This window comes from Silurus aristotelis, assembly GCF_946808225.1.
Source record: "Silurus aristotelis genome assembly, chromosome: 8".
NCBI lineage: Eukaryota > Metazoa > Chordata > Actinopteri > Siluriformes > Siluridae > Silurus > Silurus aristotelis.
Window position 1 is genome coordinate 17566271 of NC_139581.1, and position 16066 is coordinate 17582336.

The window sequence follows — 16066 nt, forward strand, 5'->3', positions numbered from 1 at the left end:
ATGCTGTAGCACCATTCATCACACTCTTAGGTAAAGTGGTCGGAGGACATGGCAGTGGATAAAAGCAACAGTACATTTAATCTGCTACTTCAAAAGCACATTTGGGATTGTTCTCACTGGGGTCAGCGGCCGAGGACAATGAGGAGGTTGTTGTTCATAGCTGGCATCGCACACACACATACACACACACACACACACACACACACACACACACACACACACACACACACACACACACAGAAACACCAATCAGATGGTGGTGAATAATATAACAGACTCTTTGTTGAATCTCTCACCACATTGGTCATATAGTACATGGAGTCAAACCACTGACCTTGGGAGAAGGTTGTCAGGCTTCTATCGAGAGTGATGAAATAAAGGGAGCATGCACTGTTAGAAGATTTTAAATTTTTATTACTCTCAAGGCAGGGGTAATACCTGCTTCTAAATCTATGTACAGGTGCACAAGATAACTGCCATATGCTTTCATTCGATGCTGTAATTTTGCACAACACAACACATGCATGTGGTGCAATACACAAGTGCAAGATGCCACTTCTCATTTCTCATGAATTTCAAGAGAACTACACTCTTTGTTGTTGCAAGGAGATGTGTGACCTGAAATGCCATCATGTTTGTTCAGGAAGCACTGTTTTCTGCCATTTTTTTACCGGGTACACATTGTTCTTTTTGTTCTTTTTTCTTTTTATAGTTTTTTTGATTTCTTTTTAAAACTTAAACAAAACAACAACAGAGTCGATCAGTCAACACACACAGCATGCATTCAAGCATATTAATAACAATATAACTACAATGTATTGTTAATATGAGAAAGTGACAATCGAAAGGCAAAGACGAAAAAGAACATAAGTCAGAGCTAGGGTCTTGTTTGTTCAAGTAAATCTGACAAAGCAGCCCATATTCGCCAGAATAAATCGTATTTGTTTTGATGTAAGTTTTTCCAAAGGACACATTATTCTTATCTCCAGCCATCTTCACAGAATCAGAGGAAGTGGTCAATAAAAGTATTCTGGTGCTGCCAAGGTATGTTTTATTCTGACCTGATTCTTAGTGGACAAAGCTTTTAAAGTTCCAGATGTACAGAGGGAATGCAGGGTAATTATGCAAAAATGTGTTGAGCTCTTGTGCACACATTAAGAACCACCGCTGTTCTGCTAATCTCTTATTACTGATGCATATACAACCTTGGAGGAACTTTTCCTCAGAGTTTATGGGACATATGTTTTAAAATGTTTACTTAATATGAGTATCATATTATATGAGCGGAGCATTCAGTAATTCACAGACACATTTTGGTTTTCAATTCAAGTCAAGTGAAGTCTAGAAGTCATCTAAATCAGTGGTCCCCAACCTTTTTTGCGCTACGGACCAGATTAATGTTGGGCAATATTTTCACGGACCGGTCTTTAAGGAGTGGCGGATGTGTTGGTTTTTGTTCATTTTGCTAGCTTGGGGGTTTGAATTTAGTGGTAATGTATTATGTTATCGTCCAGAGCAGCCCCTTTAAGAAGGTAGCGGATGGAGGTAAGACATGTGACCGAGGCATCATGACATGCATCAAGAGTGAGTCATAGACAGATGTGGCGGAGAGAATCCGGTAAATAAAATAAAACCCAAAATCAAACATTAGTCAGAATCAGATAATAAATAAAACGGAAATAATGTAAGTTATTTATTCTTTCTGTTTGGCCCGGTACCAATTGACCCACGCGGTTGGGGACCACTGGTCTAAATCATCAATCATCTAAATTTACAGTTACAGTTACTTTTATTGACTATATAATACATTTCAATGTTGCTTCTTAGGAGTTTATCACTTCTTAATGAAGTTGCATGTTCTCTGAATACGAAGCCATTATTTATATATATATATATATATATATATATATATATATATATATATATATATATATATATATATATATATATATATATTAATATTATTTTTTATCTGCAATCCTTTTCCTTTTATTGTGTTGCAGGTGATCTTAAGTACACAGTGAAAAAGGGATTAGTGTTTAGTGCAGGTTGCAGAATGTGCCAATATGTCCTATCACTGATGGGAAGTTTTGAAGTCAGCTCCTTTAAAAAAAAAGTGATAATCAACTGTGACCTGTTCAGTGAAGATAAAAGGCCATAAATGATTTGCTGGAAGAGATTTCTAGTGGAGGAATACTGCTATTTTATCAGTCTGGAGCCTTGAAATGGGGTGTGATTATTGGATGATGTCAGAACGCTTGCTCTGGCATTTGCACATATCATGTCTCAAAGCCGAGCTGAGCCTCTATTAGCAGAAGTTGTCTGGTTTTAATAGAAATTAAGTAAACAATGATGCCTAACTTACTTGAAAGAAGGGCCAACCTTTTTTTTACTGCCCTCTCCCACATATGTGCACTGTGCTTCATATGCAGAAAGTTTTTGTTTCTTTGTTTGCTGGTGAATCCTTTAGTATTATTCTGCATGATTGTAGATGTGTGATTTGGGGGACGTTTGGGGTAACTGACTGAGTGAAGCCCCGTTTTCATTTTCAAGGACAGGAAACGGGGGATGGGGGTCTTGGCTCTATCCCTGTTTCTGGAGCACAAGCGAAGGGGCCCACTTACAGAAGGGGACAACCTTCTATAATCTATGACCTACTTTCTCAGACAAAGGAGAATATGTGCAACTCCTGTAACTCTCAGTTATACCCCTTGTCCGTCCTACTCTGATTCTTATTCCTTTGTTTGTCTTTTAATGAAAGTATCCCCTTTGAAGTTTCTTTTCCTTGTTCTTCATTCCAACCCTCTGTGGTTTTTCTCCCCAAATCTGATTCTCAGGTTTCTCTGTCTCCTGCTTTGCACTTTTCCCAGTCTCACTGTCATATACCCCTTCACTCAGTAGCCCCCTCATGACCTAACCCCCCCCCCCACCACCACCACCACCACCACCACCACCACCACCGCCACACACACACACACACACACACACACACACACACACACACACACACACACACACACACACACACACACACACACACACACACACACAGCTCGTAGGCAGCACAGCAGCTGGGGAGTTTTTCTCTAACCTTTGACAGGCTGTAAATCAGCATAATAACAGTGGCCTACACTGGCTTTGCTGTATGTGCTGATGAATGTGTCAGACTCCTTATTTTGCACCTCATTTTGACCTACCATGTCCTGTTTGCCTGCCCCAACACCCTAGTGACTCTGGAAACAAACAGAAGACAAGAAAAATAACCTAGTTTTGCAGTGCAAGAATGTAGCAGTTGTATGGACAAAGTGAGGAGGGGGCAACAGAGCTCATTTCTTGACCATAATGTCTTTCATGCCTCATAATGTTTGTTTGTTTAGAGCTATTTATTGCACCAGACCAGTCTGGGGCATTTTTTTGTGAGATTTGATTTTAGTGTTTGTTTTGCTTGGTGGCAAAACTATAGTGACTTTTCTCATGGTAGATTACATCAGCAATTAGTGTTCATTTTTTTTTATGTGTCAGATGTTGTTTGCTCTAAAAAGCTGGACAATTAAAGAGATAATGAGGCCAAACTGTGAGCACTGATAATGGGCTAACTAGCAAAACATGTACGTAAGTTACCTCGGATCCAGACAAAAGAAATGTGCTTTGTAAGGTATAATTTATCTGAAAACGATACTGCAGATTTAGTATTTATAAATGACACTGGTTTGATTGCAGCATGTGTTTTCCACATCAAGTTTATAAATTAAATGGATCACAAGCACATTATAATTAAACATTTCTCCTTGCGCTGCACAAGGTTTTTGTATGTTCCCATCTCCCAACCCAACTGTCCCAACTCATCAGCTTTCCTGATGAGAGCTAAATTGTGTGTTAGAGCAGAGAGAAAAGTAAAGCAGTCCACCGAAAATGTAAGACCCTATTAGCTTCAGGTATTAGCTCATAGCACAATCGTCTATTGAATGGAAAAGACCTAAAGCCAAAGGAAATCGTACCACTTGGGCACACTTTCTTTTATTTGTGCTTTTTACTTGCTATTTGGAGTTCTTGAGTTAATAAAATTGTCTATGTTTGTATAATTTGGACCCTGTTAGCTGATCAGCTCAGTTTATAGTAGAGGCCTAATAGGATTGGAAAAAACCTGTTTTCCTGATGTGCTTCATTCCATCTGCATGTCAGTGATTACTGAAAAGACAAATTTTCTCATGAGATCATATGATTGTTTTATTTCCCAGGTCAGCGGCACAAGGGTGCAGAAAGATAAGATAAATAACGATAAATCTTATAAAAGGGAGGGTCTTTTACCATCCAATTAAATGCATTTTTCATGTTCTTGATGCGTTCATATCGTAGGTTTTAGGGGCTTAAAGTCAGCCTTTCTACTTATGAAAACAACTTTGAAGAAATTAAACTGTGACAGTGATTAGTGTTTGTTGGGTTGCTTGAAGGTGACAGGACTTTTGCTGCTGTGGAAAGATTTTGTGACTTTGTGAAGACACCATACCATGTGCATGTGCAACTGATTTATGTCTAATTGCTTATAATGGAAATAATATAAATGGAAGTGAATTATAGGTAATTACAGGCAAATAAAATGTCATACAGCTCATGAGTTTTTGATAAACTATTGCCATAGCGCTGGAAACATATTCTCCACAGCTGAAATAATGCCTCAAGGTTTCAGTGCATTCTTTCTTCCTGCTTTGTTTTTCTATCAGGACTATCTGGGGTGCATCATTGACTGTGGAGACCTGCCCCTCAAACCTGAGGAGGTCAGCACACTGTTCTGCAACATAGAAGACATCTATGAGTTCAACAGGTGAGCATTGTTATGCTCTGCTTTCTCTCACTTTCTCTGTTCCCTCTTTTCCCTCTTTCTGCTCCTCTATGTTTTGTAGTCATGTCTGGGTCAGAGGTAGATTTGGTCAGACGCTGCTGCTTGGGTGGTTCTTCTATCTTTTTAACATGACTCACACATAGATTGACCCAGACTGTAGACAATTGCAGTGAAAAAGACAATATCCAGGCTGCAGCTAAGAGATATGTGGTTAAGATTTGAGTATCTCCAGAAGACTCAAACTCAGCCTTAATTGCTACCCTGCACTGCTCTTAACAAGCCCTAGTTGTACCTTTTTTTTTTTTTTTTTTTTTTTACAAGGACCAAAAAGCAGCATATGTTTCATCACATCGTGGGTCCATACAAGGAATTTTTTGTAAACCTTTTTTGACCTAAAATAATATTTATAGAGTTCTCATATATCATACGTTGCTTGTTTTGCATCATTTCAAATTTATTCTTGGGCCAAAACTAATGAACAATCTTAAATGACCTAGATGTGTATCAGCAATTACTGGGTAGCAGGTCAGATAAAGGATAGATTACTTCTAATGTACTGCTAATATGGATCACTTCTCTGCTGGGAAAACTGGCAAAATATGAAGATTTTAATGGTCTTAATAACAATCATTGTTGATTAAATAATTAGTGTTCAGAAAATGAGCAAAAATTAAACAAATACTGTAGATCTCCCCCTGCTTTTTCAGTCCTACCTCCCACAGTTGTTATGAGGTGCAGCGGAGGAAATTTTGGTACACCAGTGACCTGTGTTTTTTTTAAATCATGATCATGATTTTTACTTTTGTGTACAAGAAGACTATACAAGTGACTTCCTTGTTTCTAGTTTTTCCCAAAACAGTTCACAGTGTAGTGAACAGTGTAGTGAGAATAAATGAGCAAATGGTGGCACAAGATTGAGAGTGCATTTGTTTGTATTTTTTGTTGACAAATTTTCTGGCCAATTATTTGTTCTCAATATTTTCTCATTTAGTTTGCCCTGGAGCAGTAGCAAGTAGTAGAGTGATTGTAAAAGGGTGTTAGGATTGCATAGGATTTTTTAAAAGGTGCTGCAACTTAAGAAAGTTTTAATTACCGGAAATATATTTCCACATATGGTGATGCCATTCTAATGATAATAAAAACAGAACTTCCCACATCTTAACCAGAGAACAGTCTCTAGAATAATCTATTTTAACTTCCAAGGTAATGCTGGAATACGAGTAGAAACTGTTCAAAACTAGCCGGTATACTTTATTTAATAAGTTCAAGCAAAGTGAAATAATTTATTGTTGTAGAGTGTTCCAAGAAAAACAACAAAAAAAAAGAAAAAAGGCTGTTTCCCTGTTTTTTTATTATTATTATTATTATTTATTTATTTAAAATGATTAAACAGAATATACACTGACTGATAAATTTTTTGCATGTATTTTCTGTTTCTTTGTATCCATTGTGGGTATTGCCAAAGAGTTAATAGTAGTTTTTGTTTATAGGTAATTATCATTTTGGCCTTCACTCTAAACTCCTTTCATCGGGTGTTTCCCTTGCACCAGTCACCATCTGTCACATGCATCCTGCTACAGTTTGAATGTAATGTTTAAGATAATTGTAATATATTTCTAGGACTCATCTTTATGTTTCTTACTTTTCATCACCCCAAGACCTCTCCTGCTGAGGGCCTGCGTTTTCAAATCTCACTCTATCATGTCCACTCCAGGCCTTTCTCATTACAGGACCTCCTCTGACATTACTAAATGATGAAGTCTACCATGATGCTTTATTTCCAGCAACCCCCTTGGGAAATCTTTTTTGCTATGTGGTAACAGAAAATCTTACAAAACTCCTGAAGGTATTTGCAGCATATTGTATGGTAATATCTTTAAAATGCAGGGTGTCAGAGCCAGGTTTTTGTTCCCTCCTCAGGCACTTTTTGTGGCTTTCTCTTAAATTTGATTTGCGTGTAAAGGAATGAGAGCTAATCACAGTTCCGCTGCAGCAAAGACTTGTTCCTCATTCTTCTTCCATAATTGTTTAGAGTGGAAGGCCGATCTTGTTTTTTTCCCACAGTTTATATTTGATTTCACTTGCACTTCTTTGTCTTATTCATTTCATCCTCTCATTTCTGTGGAATGAGGTCCCTGTTTTCACTCACAATGCTATTGTATCTTTTTCTTGGCACTAGTCAGTGCATACAGATGTCATGTTACCTGGAGCCAGCAGCCAGGCTCTGAGGTAGCACTCTACTGCACTGTAGTGAATATTTTACACATGGCCTGTCAGGGAGCAAAGGCAGGGGAGTGGTGCATGCTGGGGCGGCAGACAGCCTGCGGTCTCTTCCCACGCTCATTGTATCTGTTACATTACAGCACCTTATTCAAGTGAAATTCTAGAGTGTGGTTTAAGTCTTCAATTGGAGACTGTAGGAGTGCAAGTTATATTCACTACCTTTTCAATTCCTGAACTCAAGATAGAGAAAATAGAAAGGTAGTGATAAAAATATTTTTCTCAGTGATTTCCCTGGGTTTTTGGCACTTATTCATCAAATGGCATTGTTGGTGCACCGTTATAGTTAAAACATTTCACACAATGAACTACATGCTAAAAGTCTCTTTTGAATTGTAACCCTATGAATAGTTGACAGTCGCGTTATTTGTCTGAAGCCAATATGCATTTGTAGAGATTTATTAAACTTTTCATTATTCACTTTGCATCACTTTTGTTAACCTCAATGCTAGTATAAACCTTAGTCTAGTGATGTTTTTTAAATGTAAGGATAATTGTAAATCAAGTCACTACATTTTACTAAGTGAATGAATAAGTCATATAATTAACTCTCAACATACTGTCTATGTGTGTATCAGGGAAAGAGGCCTAACATAGACGTGTGGAACATTGACCACCTTTAAATGAATATTTCACACCCTGGGGGTCAACATGGGGCTTTGATTGGAACCAACAAGGCAGATTCCTCAACCGACTGAAATCTAGACCTCTGTCTGACCTGTCTCCTGTGCTCCTTCATCTGAATCCTTGATCTGTTGCTTGGCTTTGATTTTATGCCAACAGTAACACTTTTGCCAAGTTTGATAAAAGACCAATGTTAAGCGGCATCCTTTGCTTAGGACAGAGTTCCAAAATCCAACATGTACCAGTAGAGTTTTAAATGATTTTGCCAAACACAGAGGTGTCAATTTGGTGTCATTCAACCGTAGAAACCCCTTCTGGAAGCTGCAGTTTGTACATTTTTATGTATTATATTCTTATTATGTTTGTACATATACGTAGAGGTTTGTACATGTTCCTGGGCCCAAGCGTCAGAATCTTCAGTGGTTCTTTGTGTTTGAATCCCTGCACCTTTGTACACCCCTGTATGCACAAGACAGCTTTTCAACACAAGGACACAATAAGCCTTTAAGAGTAAAATATAGTCAGTGGATTAAAAAATGGAATACAGTTTTTGTGAATACAGTGGCACTTAAATGTGATTCATTGTTCACATTGTAAGTCAAACAGTAAGCTGTTCTTGGCCACATTTAGTGATGAAAAGTATGACACTCTCTAGTAAAGTTTGCCTAGCTCATGAGATTTGGTGTCACTTAAAGAGAAATGATCACTCTAAATGCAGCATTGAAGCCGAAACGAGTGCCTCTAGATGGAATTGTGTCTGCAACTTAAGGTTTGACAGTATTATAAAATATATGACCGCAGTGAAAAAAGCTTAAATAAAGTAGGCCTTTTCCCCTGTACATACCACACTAACTGCATTAGCAGACAAATGTTGAGAATGTGTGAAAGAAGCCAGATGACAGTAGGTTGAGTAAAGGAATAGAATAAGAGGCCAAGTTTTAAAAACACTACAGGAAAAGGTTAAGGTGGACATAGAAAGAATTAAGGCAAGGAAGGAAGTTTTTGAATTTAAGGTCCCTAGCAGGTAACTCCCTTTTCCTGATCCTGATTGTTAAAATAGGAGGTAGAAATAGGGATTATCAGCATCTTGATTTTCCTATACTGGCTGTGTTAAATTCCCCAGGTCACTTCTTTTTCACCACATAAGGATTCCATAACAGCACTTTTGGAACACATGTGTTTTTTGCAACCATGATTCATTATACTGTATGCTTTATTAAACATCTCTGACACATTTAAGATCTGATCAGTAGTTGGCTTGCTTTTCCCAATGGTGTTAAAAGTCTATGTAAGTGTTTTGCTATTGACAGCATGGAAAAGTAATAGCAAGTATATAACCTGCATAACTCAAGTCTTTGGTTTAAATGAGCCAATGCTTTTCTCAAATTTTTTGGTGCCAAAATTAAGTTGTTATTACATCTATCCTGGCTACCAGATTTCGAATGCATTCATATGTGATCACAAACCTATACCTATTATTTAGCCTTTTATTATATGGGATTGTATCTTTGTTCTGGGGAAAAAAAAAATCATACTGCCAGGCTGCATAAACAATATTGTTTTGTTCTGCCCCTCTATTGTACCCAAGCCTCACAAACCATAAATGGTACTTAGGAAAAAGCCAGCTCCTTGGTCTGCTTTAGAGCAGACAGCCCGCATGAATTCCCCACTACTTTTGTTATAACCAAAATGAAGCCCCCTCATCACAGAGGTCAGCTGCAAAACGTGCTCTGTCTCCAGAGAAGGAGGGAAAGACACTGAAAGCTGGAGTGCAGCGGTTTTCCCCATGAACCTTTCCCCTCGGCCACATGTAGGCGTGATCAGAGAACTTACAGAGCACCGCATTGTTATCATTGGAGCCTTGGAGAGGGTTTCCCACAGACCGACCAGTATAGTAGCATGAGGCCGTTTTTAGTGATGATACATCAATATTTGCTGATGAATGAAGTTATATATGTTTAGTCAGCTAAATTCTCAACAAGCTCTTGTTAGATCTTCAAGAGAATGGTTATAAATTTACACCAAACCCCCTGGAGATCAAATGAAAAATTCCCAGTTTATTTATTTATTTATTTTTTGTCTGACTCACCATAGTTATTGTTTTACAAAAAAAAATCTGAAACCTGAAAATCCCTCTAGTGCTTTTCTTTCTCATCAACAATGCTGTCCAAGATAATCTATGCCTGCTGGTTTTGATTCAGTCACAATATGGACTGCTCTTTTGCTTTCTTTCTGCTCATTGCCATTTAAAAGATATAAATCATGCATTCTGTGTTCTCAGGAAGCATATTTTATCTACATATGTGTTGCGATAAAGCTGTAGACATCTTAGTTAAGGAAGAAATGTAAACTGACAGTACAGACATGGCATGCACATATTGAGTGTTATCTAGCATTCAGGTCCAGGGGTCTTGTAACAGGAAAATCCAGAGAAGTGGGTTCAATGTCTGTAAGGTCTGCTGTGGGGATCTGGGGGAAATAGGATGGGGGTTAGATTCAGAGCCAAAATAAGATGTATTCCATCTGTGTGCTCTTAAGCGATAGTGGGGTTGAATAGATGGAAAAGAAACAAATGAACGCTATGTGGAAATGGAGACGGGATCGGGGTTTACTGTGGCCAGGATCTTCCTTTTGAAACACCAGTCCCAGATGTCTCCATAGATGGAGAATAACACTGCTCAAACAAAAAACAGTCCCAGGAAACCCTAGCTCAGGAAAAATAGTGGGCTTTTATGTTCTCTGGTGTGACACTGCATCGATTGGAAACATTTATCTTCACTTGTTTACTTCTGAAATATGTTTGTGTTTGTATGAAATAATGAAACAGCACTTTGTGAACCATATCATGATGTGAAATTTTTTGCTTTATCAACAGTGAGCTTTTGGAAGATCTGGAGCGCAGCCCTGATGCAGCAGCTATAGCCGAATGCTTTGTGGAGAGGGTAAGTAAAGAACAGCGAGGTCATGAACTTTCAGAAAAATATCATTAGTACACAATTATTTGATTGCAAATCTGTAACCTGTCACATGATGTGTGTGTGCTAGAAACAGCTACGATTTTTTTTTATTTCATTCCCACAACAAAGAAGGAAAAAAGAAGTCTATGATTTAAATAGTCTTAAAATGTTTTATGTTTCCCTTGAATTGGTGAAACTGCTTATTCAAACACAGCTTTTTAAAACTTGTTAAAAAAAACAGCTGTGTGAATGTGCCATATGCCTGGCAGAGTAGCAGAAGCACAACAGTGGAATATTGTCTGTGTGGTATTTGTGTGAAAGACAGATGGGCTTTGTGAATGAATCCCAAACATATCAGCAAACTGCTCTGACCTTTGAACATGTGCATGTGTGTCTGTTAAGGGGGGTTTACAGTCACTTTTACTGACACACTCCACACTACAGTGACAGACTAATGACCAGACCTGGGTGGCATTAGTGCACAGACAATGCCATCTTTGTTTTCAGTGAGGGGGTTGAGTATGTCACTGATCTGTTTCTTTAGAAAATATTTTAGAACAAAGCCTCCATAAATAAGTGTTCACTGTTTGCTAAGGTTCTTGACCACCAGCCTTTTTGGTTTGCCGAATGGAGTATTTTTTTATTAAGAAGTTTTCAGTTAGTCAGTACATTGAATTAAGCCATTACCCAGCTTAAAAACAAAGGTTTCTGAGCAGGACATCAAATGCTAAATAAAGCACAAATCATATATGCTTAAATGCTTGAATGTCATATCTGGCCAGATTTTCTATCAGTTCTAACACAATATCCAAACCAGGGTGGCAATATGGCACCATTACATCTTATACCTCAGACCTCTAAGGCCCTTGTTAAGAACCTGAGCCTAGTTTAACATCTATACAGAGAATTGGAAATATTCAAAGGAATAATTCATCACTTTAGGATCAACCTTTTTAAAAAAACTATACCCCAGTGCACATACTGGTAGTCGTGGATAATTTTAAGACCTTGTTTGGAGTAATTTGGGCTTTTCTCAGGATCTCAGTGAAAAAATAGTATCAGTTACAGACACCAGTGTTTTTCCAAAACAAAGATTTCCAAAGTGGACATCAGGCTCCAAATTAAGCACAAATCCGACATGTTTACATGCCTGTACAGAAGCCAATATACAGCCATCAGTTTCAGTTGTGAAACACAGTATTCAAACTAGTTAAGGACATCGCGCAATTATGATGTGATGATGAAAATAGTAGTGTATGTGGGTAGCAGTGGTTTACATTTTGATACGTGGCTCCAATCCAGCAGCTGCGTGATTGCGGGTTTGAGTCCTAGATGGATCATAAGAGCTAAAGCTAAAGATCCCCTCCATTATGCTAATTGCTGAACCCTATATGTTGCTATAATGACTCCCATATATCCATTGCCAATTATCCACCCTTCTGAAAACCTCAGTGTTGTATATGTTTGTATGACTTATGAGAATTTCATTGTAGCTAGTTAAGTATGTTGTTTGTATTACTAATATTAAAATAGTTTGACAGTTGTGTTTTCATTTGTGAAATGAATGGTTTTGTTTTTCTCTGGTTTAGAGTGAAGCCTTTGACATTTACACTATTTACTGCATGAACTATCCCAAGTAAGTAGATTTATTCGCAGTATGTCTTTTTGTGCTTTGTTATGCAATGCTTTGGGTATCTTATTTCAGAACACAGCAACTCACTACATGCCGACCATGCAGTTGCTGTCATGGTTTGTATTTACTTCACCATTTAACTCCCATACAGCAAACCAACATGTGGAGCACAAACTCTATTAAAGACCACACATTATCATGGACCCTCGTCAACTATTGGCTCAGTTATACATCTCATAGCATATTACTTTGTAACCAGGACAAATAATTTGGCAACTACAATGAAACGAATTGGAAAGATACAAATGTGATCTGGATATAATAGACTATATATACTACATATTTAGCTCCTTACCTAAGTGCTAAAGTTCAGTTCTTAGATAATTAAATGAGGACGTTCCTAAGGTGAATTTAAGTGACCAGAGTTGGCTGGGAAAAACTGGATAACAACTTTCCCCCCAAAATGTCCTTGAAAGAGAAACTAAAAGTAATTAGACTAAGCTTACATTGTTAAAGTTAAAGTATAGCTTGAAGCCAATAGATCATTTCAGGCTTTCTGTAGTTTGCCACATATCTGTCTTGTCATCCTCTAATATAATCATAAACAGCTATTCATAGAGATAAAATTTTAGCTCTTCTGTCTAATATCATGACTACCAATCATTGTTTCACTGATAGCGACATATAAACTGTTTATACGAATATATTGTATTGGTTGTGTTTCTGTTTTTTCAACTTCATTCCCAAGGCCCACTAAAATGCCTCAGCAGCAGATGTTCTGTTCAAGCAGATTCATGACCAGTCATATTTACTTGCTGATATAGACACACAGCCAAATAACACAGGCTCCAGTGCACCGTTTTCACTGTGCTAGGATGTAAGTGTGAAACTGAACCATATGACCCCACTATGCCTCTAGGACTAGCAGTATTTTTTCCTGATGTAGTTTGCAGACACCTTAGAGGCTACATTTTGAGATGCTGGGTGTTTTCATAAACGGTTTAGGTTTGTCATTAGGAAGTTTTACAGAGACGTCAGCTGAATCCATTAGGACAGTGACATCAAATGCCTGGCAGGCGTGCTTCTTATCTAATGTTTCCCAATAGGCCACCCTAACCATGAACGTCTACCTATCTTCTTAAACACCAGCTCAGTGGCCGTCCTCAGGGAATGCATGAAGAACGAAAGCCTTGTGCGCTTCTTCCAGGAGAGGCAGGCCACTCTCTGTCATTCACTGCCCCTAGAGGCCTACCTGCTAAAGCCTGTGCAGAGGATCTTGAAGTACCACCTCTTACTGCAGGTCAGTGTATGGATAGAATAAATTTTTTTGAGTTCATGTGCCAGTCTCCTAAAAGTGACGCATTATTTTAATCTGACTTTATTGCCTTAGTTTCTGTGGAAAACTCCCCCACAAATGCTATGAAAAAGAATGAGAAAGCAACAGAATACTAAAAATTGAAAACCAGTGTGTTTTATCTCTTAGGTCTGCATCTAGCAGCTTCAATAGTGTAATTAATGTCTCCCCCTTCTGTCAGGAACTGTCCAAGCACTTTGACAAAAGCGATTCAGGATACGAGGTGGTGGAAGACGCCATCATCACAATGACCGCTGTGGCCTGGTATATTAATGACATGAAGAGGAAACAGGAACATGCAGTACGACTCCAGGTGCAACCAGAAATATTGTATATATTTATACATATATATACTTTAAAAAGTTTGGTCTGGAAAATATTTGTCAGTGACAAGAAACCTTATATAGAAAGGGAAGCATAAAATAGGTGAATCGAGAGAGCATGTGACAAGCTCATGTGATCCTTTTTTTTTTTTTAACTATCTAAAAAACATTGTTAGAAATGGACATGTTCAGATTTAACAAATAAGAAAAAATGGTCCTATGCTTTGCTGCCCTCTAGTGATCATAAATAAATTTCAGTGGAATTATTCATTCAAAATGATAACCTTAATGTACTCTGAGATTAAAAAAGAATACACCATTGTGTTTATTCACATTTTGTAGCATTACACAATTTAAATATACTGTATATCTACGTGCAAACGCAAAATCATACAATATACGATTAAGGGTCTTAACATGAGAGAAATATGAGTGATACAGTTTCACTTTTAAACAGAAGTTACTATGTTTCTATAATGAATGCACTGTGATACCTAGCCACACATTATTTAGAAAGAGTAGTGTTTATCTATGTAATCTGTGTTTTCCTCCACTGAACCATGGTTTTCTACTGAAACAGCAGATATTTAAACTCTTATATGATGTTCATTTAAAACATTGTCTGAAGCTCTTGAACTGTATCTACATGATTTTATGCATTGTGCTGCTGTCACGAAGCTGATTGCATTGATAATTGTGTAAGAGAGAAATGGTGCAGGTGTTCCTAGGTGACCAGTGATTTGATAAAGAAATGTAAATCTTGTGGGACTTGCTGTAATTCTTCTGTAGAAATTTCTTCTGGTTCTACAAGTCAAGACAATGACATTTTTATTTTAAAAGTTATCCAGAAGTTCTTTTCATTTTACAGAGGGAAAAATAACACTAATATGATAATTAATAATAATAAATGATAATAATAAAAATAATAATAATAATAATAATAAATTAATAATAATAATAAATAAATAATAATTATTTATAATTATTTTTTATAATTTAAATTTAATTTATAAATAATTTATTATAATTTATAAAGTATAATTAATTTATAATATAAATATTATAAATAATAATAATAATAAATTATTATTATTATTATTATTATTATTATTATTATTATTATTATTAGTGGGAAATTCATTTCCAGAAATCTTAAATGGTATCTTTGTTTCTGACACACTAATATGCATAAGGTATGAAATTAAGAACATTTTGGTATAAATATACACAATTAAGGCTACACTTATTTGCATCGAAGTGGAAACTAAAATATTTTGTCACATCCTGGCAGGAGATTGAAAATCTGTTGCTAAACTGGACCGGTCCTGACCTCAGCGGCTTTGGAGAGCTGGTTCTGGAAGGTTCTTTCCGTGTTCAGAGGGTTAAAAAGGAGAGAGCCTTCTTCCTCTTTGATAAAATGCTGCTAATTGCGAAAAAGCGCATGGAGCATTTTATCTACAGCACACATATTTTTGTGAGTAATAAGTGTTGGTTGCAATGTTTGTATCAGCTGCTTGGATATGAATATATGTCAAAGACTGTTTACATATACTCTGTTTTGGTATGTTCTAGTGTTGCAACTTGCTTCTGGTAGAGAACATGAAGGATCCTCTCTGTTTTAAGGTGTCAGATCAAACAATCCCAAAACAACAGCACATTGTTCAGGTAAGAAATGGAGAATGGGAGATTTTAGAGATATACTGGACAGTATATATTTATATTACAAATTGATGTATGGATTAGATTGTGTGTCTAATATAGTATATCAGATGAAGGACTTCCATGTTTATTGCACTCTTAGATCAAGGTGTAGTTTATCAATCAAAATGATATAGTGCAAACTAATGCTGATGAAGGTCTAGAGCACTGGACCAATATTTCCATCAAAGTGCATTGTGGTTGGATTTTTGCTATTTAAACCAAACAGAAACCACTGATAGTTTGTTAAAGCCGTTGACTCCTGCTTGATTGGAATGAAAACCTGCACCCAGATTAGCTTCTTTTTGCAGTGGTTGGCCACCTCTGGACTAGAGGATGATTAATACATGTTGCTCA

The 16066-nt window shown here is 37.1% G+C and overlaps 1 protein-coding gene across 1 annotated transcript in view; it reads left to right on the forward strand.

Moving 5' to 3' along the window:
* Positions 1-16066, forward strand: part of LOC310730371 (uncharacterized protein) — a 39858-nt gene that overhangs the window by 14159 nt on the left and 9633 nt on the right. Inside the window, exons 4-10 of the mRNA XM_083549285.1 lie at positions 4722-4822; positions 10620-10686; positions 12291-12337; positions 13484-13634; positions 13870-14001; positions 15303-15485; positions 15584-15676. Coding sequence (XP_083405411.1) covers positions 4722-4822; positions 10620-10686; positions 12291-12337; positions 13484-13634; positions 13870-14001; positions 15303-15485; positions 15584-15676 — 774 coding nt within the window. The remainder of the gene's footprint in view (positions 1-4721; positions 4823-10619; positions 10687-12290; positions 12338-13483; positions 13635-13869; positions 14002-15302; positions 15486-15583; positions 15677-16066) is intronic.